This window comes from Nyctereutes procyonoides, unplaced genomic scaffold (assembly GCF_905146905.1).
Source record: "Nyctereutes procyonoides isolate TBG_1078 unplaced genomic scaffold, NYPRO_anot_genome, whole genome shotgun sequence".
In the NCBI taxonomy this organism is placed as follows: domain Eukaryota; kingdom Metazoa; phylum Chordata; class Mammalia; order Carnivora; family Canidae; genus Nyctereutes; species Nyctereutes procyonoides.
The window spans coordinates 11,739,659-11,753,271 of NW_026575035.1; the positions used below are offsets into that span (position 1 = coordinate 11,739,659).

General features: G+C 37.5%; 1 protein-coding gene across 1 annotated transcript in view; it reads right to left on the bottom strand.

The window, feature by feature from the left end:
* The window catches only part of PREX2 (phosphatidylinositol-3,4,5-trisphosphate dependent Rac exchange factor 2), a 283,936-nt gene that overhangs the window by 103,775 nt on the left and 166,548 nt on the right, over positions 1-13,613 (bottom strand). The window contains exons 24-29 of the mRNA XM_055318289.1: positions 13,172-13,391; positions 12,407-12,614; positions 5,613-5,792; positions 2,605-2,699; positions 1,731-1,813; positions 506-596 (exon numbers count right to left, since the gene is read on the bottom strand). Of these exons, the coding sequence (XP_055174264.1) occupies positions 506-596; positions 1,731-1,813; positions 2,605-2,699; positions 5,613-5,792; positions 12,407-12,614; positions 13,172-13,391 (877 nt within the window). The remainder of the gene's footprint in view (positions 1-505; positions 597-1,730; positions 1,814-2,604; positions 2,700-5,612; positions 5,793-12,406; positions 12,615-13,171; positions 13,392-13,613) is intronic.

Below are 13,613 nucleotides of genomic sequence, written 5' to 3' on the forward strand. Positions count from 1 at the left end.
TATATTATAGAGAAAATTGGTAAAACCTAAAAAAAAAGTCTAACCTTAGTATTATTTTCTTAAAAATGTCTAAACAAAGAAGCAAATTTATAAAAACTCTATTTTCAATGTCTGAAATTAGATGTTAGAAAGTGTCAGCTAGAGATCTCATTCTGTTCTATTTACACACACACATTCCCAAAACCATTTCCCCTACAATGGGCTACAAACAAGTAGGCATTATGCTGGTTTCAGCAAAAGCAATGCAACACTTACATCTCTTCAATTAACTTATTTATATTCATTCTAGCCTCTATAGGGATTGCACATTTTAAACTTGCAAATAAATCTATATTATTCTATGCTGACTTTTTATATATATTCAAAAATTATCAAAAAAGAATACAAAGGGAATCACAAAACACGAACAGCCATTTTCTACTTACACTAAGCTTTTGCTTCATTATTATGTTATTTCCCACTTTTGCTTCCCATTGCTTCTAGTAGTAACTTTTTTGAACTTTACCTTGTAATCCTTGACCTGGTGTGAGGTACTTGGTTTGCTCAAAGGCTCTTACAACAGCTTGCCCTTTTAGGAGATTGGTAATTGAATCCACCTATCATAATAGCAGAGATTTCTGAAAGTTACATACTTCTCATAATATATAATATACATTTCCAAGAATAAATCTTGTAAAATATTTTTGTCTTAATGCCGCAATTATTTTTGCAAACTCACGATGCTCTCAAAACTCATCTTTAATTAAAATATTGGAATAAACTCACTGGTAACACTTGCAATATTTCTTACTATCCTACCATATATTAATATAAAATATAAATATACTTTATATATCACTTTACAAAAGAAGATTTATAGAGTTCTTTTTTTAAAAAAAAAGATCTATTTATTTATTTATGAGAGACAGAGAGAGAAAGAGAGAGAGAGATAGAAGAGAGAGAGAAAGAGAGAGACATAGGCAGAGGGAGAAGCAGGCTCCTCGCAGGAGCCGGATACAGGACTTGATCCCGCATCCCAGGATCAGGACTTGGGCCAAAAGCAGGTGCCCACTTGCTGAGCCACCCAGGCGTCCCTATAGAGTTCTTAAAAAAACTAAAAGTCCTCATAATCTTTTTCAAAGTGGTAAAAACTTCTACACTGTGAATTTTGGTTATGGATATAAATTTTTTTAAATGCAAAATACCACACAAGCACCAAGAGAATCTTGTGCTTCTTGAAAATAGGAATAAACTAAGAAACATCATAAAGAATTCTGAAATCTCACACAGACACACATAATAAAAAGAATAAGTCCTGTGTTTATAACTGTACTTTTTCCAAGAACCATAAAATACTTGCTAGTCACAACAATCCTTTGGGTTTGTTGACTGAAGAATCTTTATTCCCTTTTTATTTATTTTTATTTTTTTAATGATTTTATTTATTTATTGATGAGAGACACACAGAGAGAGAGGCGGAGACATAGGCAGAGGGAGAAGCAGGCTCCACGCAGGGAGTCAATCCTGGAACTTCGGGACACGCCCTGAGCCAAAGGCAGATACTCAACCACTGAGCCAACCACGCGTCCCATCTTTATTCTCTTTTTAAATTGTGGAAATTGAGGTGATGGGGACAGAGGGACAGATCAAGGCCTTTCCATTCTTACTCTAAGCTCTTTTTACTGTCTGAAAAAGGGATTCCTGACAGTTTGGTCTGTAGAAAAAAAGACCCGTAACTGTCCCAATCGTACCTGGCTGAAAAGGTGCTCGAGGCAACTATGTATCTTGTCCTGTTTATCATGAGAAATGCGAACACTGAGGGGAAGCTCATCACCTAGATATAAAAAATAAATCATCCGTCTCTGTTTAACATGCTAACATATTTTAATATAAACAAAATTAAAAAATAATAATTAAGCATGAGCTCTTATTCCATCATGTTCTTAGAATCAGAAAAAGAATTCCAAAAGATTTAATAGCAACTAGTATATCAGATGCTTGCTCTTTGCAATAAAGGTGGAAGCAGAGTGCCTCAAAGGAAAAAAATACTATATAAACTATGTCAATGATGTTTTCAAATGATGCAGTTTTGTAATGGTTAAATAGTTGAAATAAATCACATATTTCAAAATGAAGATGTGTCCTAACCAGATGCAAAGTCTTTGTTCGTAACACACCCCAGATATTTGTGAGTAATTGTATTAGTCAGTGTTTTCCTCATCATTCCCCTCCCCATCACCCACATACAGGGCCAGTTGGGATGTATCTAACCATCTCAAAAGTCCTCAGGTTCAAAGCCCATCCCACCTCTTCAGTCAACAATGCCTAATGTTTTAGTACAACATGCTTCCTGTGTACCTAGCATCCTTCGTAGTATCGTGAAAAATCCTAAAATATACATTAAGATCAGACTTCATTTGTGCCTTTCATTGCTTTTTAATTCGCTTTGTTCACAGCAGGATTGGGATGTTGCCTGCATCCAGCACATGTGACTGACATGCCGTACCCATAGCTGCCAAGAATGACTGAATCAAGGTGAAAATTCATGTCGATCACACAATTTAATCCCTTAAAAGTGTCTCCCCAGATGACTAGTGTCAGGACACACGCCTCTGCCAAACGCACCTGAATCCATCTCATCACTGTGAAAGTATGAGCTGCATTGGCTACTGCAGATGCTGGTGAAGGAGGCAATAGAATTCCTGTTGCTGTTGCAGTCGCTGGGAAAGAGGAGGAGACACATGTCACTTCTGGAATGCAATTGCCAGTTGCCCTGCCAGTTCTTATTCGATAAACGTGCCATGCCACAGTTAGACTCACTGATATGTCTCAAAGAAAATTACAAGGAAAATACATTTTGTTCAACTCACATTTTATCTTACATTAAAAAAAAATCTAAATTCAGTCATATTTCAAAATCTCTGATGCCATGTAAGCTGATTCCAGATGACTTTTTTTTTTTTTTAAATCTGAAGGTAGAAAGCTAGGAGTCAAATAGCACTTAAAATTCATCATTACCTATTTGATGCAGTATGTCTGTAGTTAATTTGTGAATAGAGACAAGGTCCTGATTAATGATCTCTGCCTATCAACTCTTTCTGACAGCTTTTTTTATTTTAAGATTTTATTTATTTTTGAGAGAGAGCATGAGTGGGGGTTGGGGAGTGAAGGGGAGGAGTGGAGGGAGAAGCAGGCTCCATGCCAAGCAGGGAGCTCGATTCGGGGGGTGGATGCTGGGGCTGGATCCCTAGACTCCCAGAATCATGACCTGAGCCAAAGGCAGATGCTTAACCAACTGAGCCACCTAGGCCCCCCCTTTCTGGTAGCTTTAAACTATAACTCATCAACTGCATTCTGAGCTCCCCCTGAGAGGACCAGCACCCTACCTCCACCTCAGAGCTCAGCAGAGGCCACCACATCTGGTGAGTGGCTCCATAGTGATCATTGTTGAAGGAAAGAATGTTTCAAAGTTTTGTGTGTGAATATGGACACATTACAGATTTCAGAGTGCAGGAGGCAAAATACTTTTTTTCCTCTCAGAATCAGTAAAAAATGACTTATTTAACTTTAAATTTACATTTAGAATTTCCAGTTTAGCCTAGAGGGAGACTTGGAGGGTAATTTTAATTATCTGATAACTAGACATTGAGGTAAGAAAGTATTTTTAGATCTGTAATTTCCCATTGGAGGAAAAACCACAGGTTCCTATTAAACAGTCTACTGGTATCCTTTGAAGCTAAAAGTAAATGAAATGGTAAAAGTGGTTAATCTGTGTTATATATTATTAAATCTCTAGGAATAATTAATTCTTATATATGTATTAAAATCCTCTTCATTAGGAATTGGGATAGTACAGTGGTTAAGAGAGAAACTATGAGCCACACCACCTGGTTTCACAGGTAAATTAAGTAACTCCTGTGACCTCAGCTCCTTCAGATGTAAAATGGAGTTAATATCCGTATGTGCCACAAAGGGCTGTGGGGGGAATTATGTGAAATCATCCTGTTTCCCCATGTGTCTGGTGAAAATGTTTTTAATGCTAGCTATTAGTTTGCGGTAAACATCTCTGAGGAGAGTAACTTTAATAATAATTACTTAATATTTTTTCATTGTAAAACACTATAGGATAAAATAACAGTGAATAAGAGAGTTTTCATCTTCGATTAAAGTAAATAAGACAAGGGCAGCTGGGTGGCACAGTCCACTCTTGGTTTCGGCTCAGGTCATGATCCCAAGGTTCTGTAATCGAGCCCCACCTCGGGCTCTGTGCTCAGCATGGAGTCTGCTTGAGATTCTCTCTCCCTCTCCCTCTGCCCCTGCTCTTGCGCTCTCTCTAAAATAAATACATAAATCTTTAAACTAAATTAAGACAGGAGATGCTGAAGCCACACAGGCAGCACATATGGCCAGTGCCGACAGTTCTCAATGAAGTGTTGGTTAAGACAAGGATTCAAAGAAGAACAAGCACTTTCAGTTAAGGAAGTTCACTGGAGGAGCCATGGTTAGAAGGGTGATGGTAGGCAGATGACAAGAGACACTGGAGGGAAGGTGTTACAGGCTGATTGCATCTCCCCCTAAAATCCACAGATTGAAGTCTGACACTCTGGACCCAGGAATATGACTTTGTTTGGAGTGAGGGTTTTTACAGACATAATCAAGTTTAAATGAAATCATTAGTTAGGTCCTAATCTGGTATGACTGATGTCCTTCTAGGAAAGGGAAATGTGGACATAGGCAAATACTTGGAGGGAAAAGGACATGAATAAACAGGAAGAAGATGGTCATCTACAACAAAGGAGAGAGGCCTAGACCTGATTCCTTCTTTCAGAGACCTCAGAGAAAAACAGTCCTGCTGACAGTTTGATCATGGACTTCTGGTCCCAGAAATGTCAGATGATAAATAAATAAACTTGTGCTGCTTAAGCCACCCAGTCCTTGGCACTCTGTTATATCAGTCCTACCAAGATTGTACACATAATGTGTAAGAGAGGGGCAGGTGGGTGTCTGAGTCAGTTAAGTTTCTGACTTCAACTTAGGATATGATGCTGGGGTCCTGGGATCGAGCCTTACATCAGGCACTCTGCTCAGTGGAGAGTCTGCTTCTCCCTCTCCCTCTGACCTTCCTCGCAGTTCACGTTCTCACTCTCTCCCTCTCTCAAATGAATTTTAAAAAAATCTTTAGAAAGTGTGCAAGATTAGAAAAAAATACACAAAGCTGGTCATGGAGGTGAAGAGGTAAAATTAGTCCAATCTCCATACAACAGAACCTCTATTCACTACCCAACAGTCCAATAATCAGATATTGGAAAAAAAATTTTAATATAGGCTGAAATTGCTTATTTGCTATACATGTTACAAAATCTGTAACAGAACAAGTCCTCTAAATTTAGGTCCATTGAGCTGGAGAAAGTATGCTTTTTCCAAATGACTCAAATTATGAAAAAAAAAAAGAGTATTTTGAAAGATTCTGCAGGACCACTCTGCTTTGTTTGGGGTTGGTAACAGTGGTGGTTATTTTGTGAAGGTAATACACAAAAATGATAATCAGAATTTTTTTCCCAAGACCTTTGTGGAAAATATGGAATCACAATTGACTGTGTTGATGCAATGAGTTTAAGGAATTAATGAATTACCTGTAAGAGTCTCTGTTGCTGATGGTGTCATGACCTGAATCTTCCTGTTCGTCTCCCGCCATATTAAAACAGACTCGTTTGCTATTTCTTTCTCCCTTCTCGTTGTCACTGTCTGGTGGTACTATGCACTCTGATGTCTTACGTTCTAATTTAGGAGAATATGTTATGGAAGACAGAAGGCTGCAATGTGATATTAAAAAAAAAAATAAGTACATGTTTCCAAACTGGCTGCTACAGATAACCTTAACTTGTTGACTATGATAGGCTTAGAAATATTTCTAGAGTATTTGTTTGACATAAAATAAATATTTGATTGCATTACAAAACGGTCATACAAAGTTCACTTTTCCCTCTCAGAATAAGTAATAGAGACAGCATACAATTTAGACTAGAAAACTGTGTTCAAATCCCAGTTCTGCACTTACTATATTTGTTATCATAGCAATACTATGATAATTCTCTTTGACATCTCTGATATGAAGACAATAAGATTGTCTAGCCCATATGATTCTGTGACAATGAAATGAGAATATATTCCAGAGATGTGTTACTTCTGTCCCCTAGTCATTATCACTATGATCTGAAATTACCTGGGAAGCTTTGATGTGCTACCCAAATAGTAAAATAAATACTAAATGTGCTTAAGCCAGCCTCACTGGCTTACCCTCAGGTATTAAAAACCCATCTACCCCTGCCTTGGATTTCTCCCAAGCTGTCTTTATTTGACAGGGAGAATATTGTGACCAATCTTTCTCACTGCTCATAAAAGCAGGTGTTCTGGCCATCATGACCAAAGACGTTAAAGAGAGTCACACACAATGTGAGGATAGGAGGCAGCAGGGGCTACCGCCATATCATCCACAATCTAGTCACAATGGCATGTTGTGAATCTGCCCAAATGAAAAGCTCTTTCACTTGGCTGAAGACTAAAACACAATCTGAATTTCTGAATGGGCATTGCCCTTGATATGGACTTTGAGTAGCATGGATTCCATCACTCCAACCTTGAACGTCTGGCCCGTAAAAGGTTTCTGTTAGTACTAACTCAAATTCATGCAAACGTGGAATTGGTCTTTGCTATCAAATGAAATACTGTAAAACTTGCAGAATGAATTAAACCATATCTTAACAAAGGGCCCTTGCGTGGCTTCTTCAGCCAACAACCACCTTCTCATTTACCAGGTACTGATGACATTCCGTTCTGGTCAACAGCACATATGTACGTATCTCTACACTCATTTTTCCATAGGAGTGTCATGTTTGTTTTACTTCCAGACTACAGGACTGTCTCATACCTCTTATGTGTAATCCATATGTCAAAGCCAATGCTGTGCATCAAGTAAATATTTGTTAAGAGATTTCACTAATTAGTTAATTAGACACATCTATTATTCCATGCATTGTTTTGGTGCTGTGCACACAGGAGTTTACAAAACAAACAAAAGCCCCTGTCCTCTTGGAGCTTAGATTCTACTGGGAGGAAACAAACCATAAACAAGTCAATCGTATAGTATATCACATGGCAACAAATGTTAAGAAGGAAAATAAAGAAGGTAAGGGAGATGGAGCTGCAAATAGTGGAGTCAGGGAAGGTCTCATTGGGAGATAACATTTGAATAATAATATTTTGGCATTTTATACCTTTTAGATATCACTGAAAATAAGGGGGCTGTGTTACATTGCTCGAGGCCCTGTGAAGTTATAAATTATTTTAAGCACAGTTTTTCTATTTGCAGAGATACTTTTATGTCTTGGAAGATAGATGGGTATTTATTTACTCCCTCCGCCCAAAAGCTTAAAACATTAGATTAACTCCAATTACCCAAGCTCTGTACTACACTGACAGATAAACTCTGAATACCAAAGAGGAAGGGCATGCAGGAGTTCTCATTTTTCAAGGAGTACTCTGTGCTTTATGTATCTTTTAAATTAGAAGTCATGGGGCTGCGCATACTCATTTTTTTCAAAGTCAAATGAATTATGTCCACATATTTGCTTTTCATTTTAAACAGCTGCAATCATGCTTGCACTGACCCTGTGGGAACAAGTGTTAGGCTTACAAACAAATGATAGAAAAACAGTGTTTTTTGACACCATGTTTTTGCATAAAATTTCTAGATTCTTAAAAGTAATAGTAATGCATAAAGTTTTATAATATTTGTGCATACAGAAATAGTTTTCTTTCACTTTTGCTCATTTACACTATTTAGCTATCTACTCTAGGACTCAGGATTTTAATTAATTCTCAATTAAAATCTTGAGCAGTCCAATCTCTTCATATCCTTGATGAGTAAATATTTTGTATATAGTATCCTGCATCCACCCGTGTGTCTTTCTATTAAACTGAGACTTAAATATCATCTTTATCATTTTCATCAGACCTAACATTTGTTGAGCCCTTATGCCAGTCACTACACTAAGTACTTAATTCCTAAAACCTCCTTATGAAGTAGGTATGACTATTATTATGGTGATAATCCCCATTTTAGAGACGGTGAGTGAGACACACATGTATAGACATATTTTGTAAAATAATCAGAATATCCCCTCCTTGCCTATAAATTTATACATTCTGGAGGGAGGACAGGCGTCATTGATGTTGTCCACTACCTCCCAGTTCTCCTGCACACACAACTGGGTGGCCTGCCCTACCCCATGAGGGTAAGAATGACCATGTAGCTTATTTTCACCAGGATGACGTAAGCGGAGGTAACTGGAGTCCCTTCTAGGTACAAGTCTTTTAGTAAGTATAAAACCTACCTCATTCCCTCTTACTGATGTGACAATCAGAGACATTCCAGTTGATGGGGGCTTTGTCAGTCTGAACTCTTGAGTGAGGTCAATGTGGGGCAGAAACCCTGTGACCCAGATAGGCATAGAGAATGAGCAAGAGAGAAATCCTGTTGTTTAAAGTCTGTGAGGCTTTAGAGGTTTTGTGAACATAAACCCCAAAACAGCCGTATAGAGAATAGGGTACCTAGAAGAATGAGAGATGTGACTGGGATATAGGAGTATCAACTTCATCCTGGGGAAGTAGGCACCAGATGAAGTGATCTATAGATCACCCATTAGTCTGACACTTGAGAACCTAGAATGACAGCTGCAGACTTCGGGAGCAGTACTGACTGGGCAGAGATTTGTGATATTCTAGAATCAGAAAAAGACTAGTGTGACTGGAGCTCAGAGAAATGAATTTGGAGACAGGGGCAGATTGCACTGGGCCACACAGGGGCAGATTGCATTGGGCCACACAGGCCCCAATAATGTAGCTGATATGATTTCAATGGCATTGCAATGTTATTAAATGGTTTTAAGCAGAATTCTAGCATGATTTACATTTACAGATCCCTCCGGCATCTGCTGAATGTAGAATGCTTTAGAGGGGCACAGCTGGAAAACCCTACAGTGGACACTGGTCGGGGAACAATGGTAACGCAGTCTAACATGACAGAGCAGATATATTCTGAGGTATAGCTGACAAAACTTGATAAGCTACTGGAGGTGAAGGGGCATGAAAGAGAAGAATCAAAGATAATACCCAGACTCTGGCTTGCAGAACTGAAGAGACGAGGAACACTTTACTGAGAAGAAGGAAGATCTACAATTCAGATTTAGGCACAAATTTAAGTTTGAGATTTAATGTGATATGTCCTTGTGTTTCATAACCCACATCACAGAGGGACTGTAGGGATGAAATCAAGCAGTGCATATACTGATAAAATTGTGCCTGGTACATAAGCCCTTTAGTACAAGTTAGTATTTAGGAAGCTGGGCCCTCTTTTCATACATTTACCAGCAAAATGCTTAGGCAAACCTCAAAGATAATTCCACCAACAGCCCTACCATTCCTACTTGTAAGCCCAGCTCACTAAGTGTCCCACAGTGCAGTCTGTTCACCACTTAGTCTGGGGCATCTGGCACCTATAAAATGCAGGCCTGTTCTCCGCTTTCCTATCTTCACTAGCTCCCAGAACTCTATTCATCTCTCTCCTGAGAGAATACACAAAATGCTGTATTTTAAAATCCCATCAATGGTTTTGGATTATCTACAAATTATTTTGCCCTCTACTTATGTCTGGTACCTAACTGTCATTACCCAGAAAATAGCTCATTGAAGGACAAAAGTATTTAGCGTCAATGAGACAGGAAACATAGAATAAATTCATAACATCACCTTATTTCATGTTAGTAGACAACAAATGTGCCTCTAGTCCCACCTTTGGATCTAAAGGAAGTAGAAGCATTTAGTGGAATGCCTATGTGTTAAAGGAAATTTTATTTCTAGGAGAAGTGTTCCCAAGTGGCAGGGTAAACAGATAAGCTCAGTACCAGGCCCTTTCCCAGGAATGAAGGATTTCTAGAAAGGCCAGCAATGCAATGTTGTGAGGCAGTTTCTCTTAAAACTTGGCAAAGTATCTGAGATCTGCTTCTCCACTCTGCAGAGGCATATATGTCTGACCAAGAATAATTACTACATGGTGAGAAAATTGTTTGGTAACTAGCTTTTTAAATAATTTGTCAAGCTCGACTGCACTGCAGCATCTCTGAATGGGGCAATAGGGAATCCAGGCACTTGGACAACGGCACTGTTTTAAAGGGATTATATTGCACATTGAATTATGTGGAACATATTTATATTTAGAACTAAATTATATGGTGCACACAGAGAAGACCAAGGAAGTTTCTCAAATCACTTGTGCATTTCATGTCATTTTCCTAATAAACATGCACAGTAGGGGAAAAGCTTTTAGAATAACAGAGTGGGAAAATCTTAAGTAAAAATAGGTAATTATTTTAAGTAGTTTTGGTTAATAAAAATAGCTTAACTCCTTTCTTCAATGAGTGCTTTAAATATAAAGCATTTTAAGCCAAGTAAAGTACGGAGCTCTTTGGCTCTGTTTTCTTGAAAATATATCTACAATAGCTAAACTTAAAAAAATCAATAAATTAACAAAGACAGACATAGTCTGGACAACTGCCAGGAAGTGCTGAGTAGTCATGCATTAGAGGCCTGGTCTCTGAGGTAGTATCTGCTCAGGCACATCAATAATCCTGCTGTTGGTAAAGGACTCGTCTGAAAAACAGGAATAATAACTCTTCGTCCAACTGGCAGTGTGGGATTGGTCCAGATGTTCTCCTAAAATCCCTCCGGGAGCTAGGATACATGATTCAGTGCCACTATTTATTGCTTTATTAATAAAGATTCTTACTCTGTGCACTTCCTAAATACTTTAGGGAGAAAAAAAAACTGGTTTCTAAAATAGAACATATCATACAATAAAATTCCATTTACTAAATAAAACAAAATATAATGCCCTAAGATATTAACTTATGTGTCACAAGGCCATTCTCAAACAATCCAAAGTATCATACAGTTGCCTAAAAATAGGCACTTTTTCTCTTAGCAACCCAAACTATTTAATTCATCTGTAAATGGGGCAGTCACAATATAATATACTGATGTAATAAACAATTTTTTTAAAAACTAGTGTATTAAAAATAGGAAAACAGAATTTCAAATCTAAATTAACTCATAAAAATGTCAGAACAAATTAGCATAGTAAATAGTAACTATCTAAAGATCGCCTTAGAAATATGATGCATCTAATTGGTGATTTTGATCTCCAAATTTCAAAGATGTGTAAAATAAGAGATTATGCCAATTAAGATTTTATTAGCATAATGTCCAATTACAAAAGAAGGCTTAGTATAAGTTTTAAATATTTTATGTCAAAACTGAATTATCCAGGGAAGTACAGGATGATGTATGTGGGGGGAATTAATACACATCTGGCAGCAATCTAAATGTGTAACTTCATAAAGAGAGTACAATAAAAAGAGGATAATGGTGTCTATACTATTTTCAGATTCTACCAACTTCAGATATATTCACCAATTTCAACCCTTTGAATGATGAGCAAGCACAATGTTAGGCACTGTGCTGGTGTTTTTTATATTAATTCTTGCAGTTTTCACCACAGACTTGTAATTTGTTATTATTCTTCATCCTGTTTAGTACATGAGAGACCAAACTACCCCAAACCCCCATGTTCTTGTGACTATACAGAGTTGCCTTGACTAGCTGTAATATATAATCACACATCATGATGTGGGAAATCATCCCACAGAGTTGAGGCAATTGTCCAACCATCAAAGTTTTAAATAAGAATCAGAGTCAACCTCTTTGGAACCATTTTAATTAACTTCCTCCTCTTCTCCATTCTTGGTAAAAATTTCCAAATGACTGGCACAGCTGTTTGGGTTCTTGTTTAGTAAACCATTAATTCAATCAGAAAAAGAGGGGGTGTCATTGGTCCTAGAGATACATGATTTTGCATTTACTCATTTAACAAGTATATTAAAGATTTGTTACATATTTTTCATATACATCTATTGAGTGTATATACATCAAATACTGTGTTCTGCTGTATAAAGGATACCAGGAAATCTGTATACTTAGTTGGCAATCTTTCAATCATATTTTTTAATTTAATATTTTCACATTGAGACTTTGTGTTTTCTATAGACAGAATTTTGTTGTTCTCTTCCCTGGTATTAAATACTTCCTTAAAATATGTATCTATATATTTGCCACGTTATATCACTTTTGAGGTGCTGAAATGAAGAGCATCTATAGGATTTACATACACCCACAAAATCCTACTTTTCTAAAAATGAAAGAGAGTGATAGATATTCAAAAGCCAGGTTTTCCAGCTATTTTATTAGGCACATTTAAAAGTATAGTAAATAAAAATAAATAAATAAATAAAAGTATAGTAAATAAAATACTTACTCATCAATTTGACAAACACACATTTCCACCTCTTTCAGTGCAGTCTGAAGTTTGCCCAATAGTTTCTGATAAATATCTTGGGTTTCTAGGTCTTCTTCTTTTAACAAGTACCGGAGCCCATGCCCATCCTGTTGTCCCAGAGACAGACCTGAAGGAGCTGCCATGGTTGTGATTGTGTGCTGAATGTACACCATTGGACTCAGTTTCCCTGAGGAGTTAAAATCATTCCAGAATAATATATATGACCTTTAACTTACAGGAATGTTCCAGTGCAATTCATTCTAGACACAGGCTTACATAAAATAAAATGCCAAACCAGTGCTGAATTTAATTCAGGAGTTAAAGCGAGAGAGTTAAAGACAGTTGTGATTAAAATATCTTTCAATCTCATGCTCTACTGTGATGGTGGGGAATGGCATTGTGCATCTCTAAAGCTGCTCCACCTGCATTTTTGTTATAGTTATATAAGGGCCATTTCAGACTACTGGTTTTCACAGCAGGATAAGCAGTGCCCAACATGCATGTAATGAAGGCAAGAACAATCATTCTTCTTAGAGGAAAAAAATAATAAAACTGCAAAACTCCTTTTTTATTCTATAAACATTTACGGATAATTATCCAAATGATTATAAGAGGAATCCTGTCTTTATAAAATTCAGACTTGTTTATACACCAGGAATCTATCCTATTTCAGGGATGCTGGGATAGTTAACAATTGCCTACATTACTCTTCATGATTTGAGAAAGTTTCAAAAGCTAACATACCTTGCTCAGATTTATTTTCTTTATCATGAGAATTATGCTTCCTACTATCCAGCTGAACACCAAATGCACTCCCCAGGGAGGTTGATGTTTTGGGATAGGAAACTTCCATTATGTTGACATGACAGTTGGTAGGGCAGAAATCACTGCTATGTAATGGGGAGATTTTAGATTTGGCCTGTTTAAAGGTGGGCCAGGCTCTATTCTTCAGGACACGTGAAAACTGTAAATTAAAGAAGAAATAAAAACCAGTTGAACACAGTGTTCCTAACTTCCACCATCCATAACAAAATATTAAAAAATAAAATCAGGGATCCCTGGGTGGCGCAGCGGTTTGGCGCCTGCCTTTGGCCCAGGGCGCGATTCTGGAGACCCCGGATCGAATCCCACGTCGGGCTCCCGGTGCATGGAGCCTGCTTCTCCCTCTGCCAATGTCTCTGCCTCT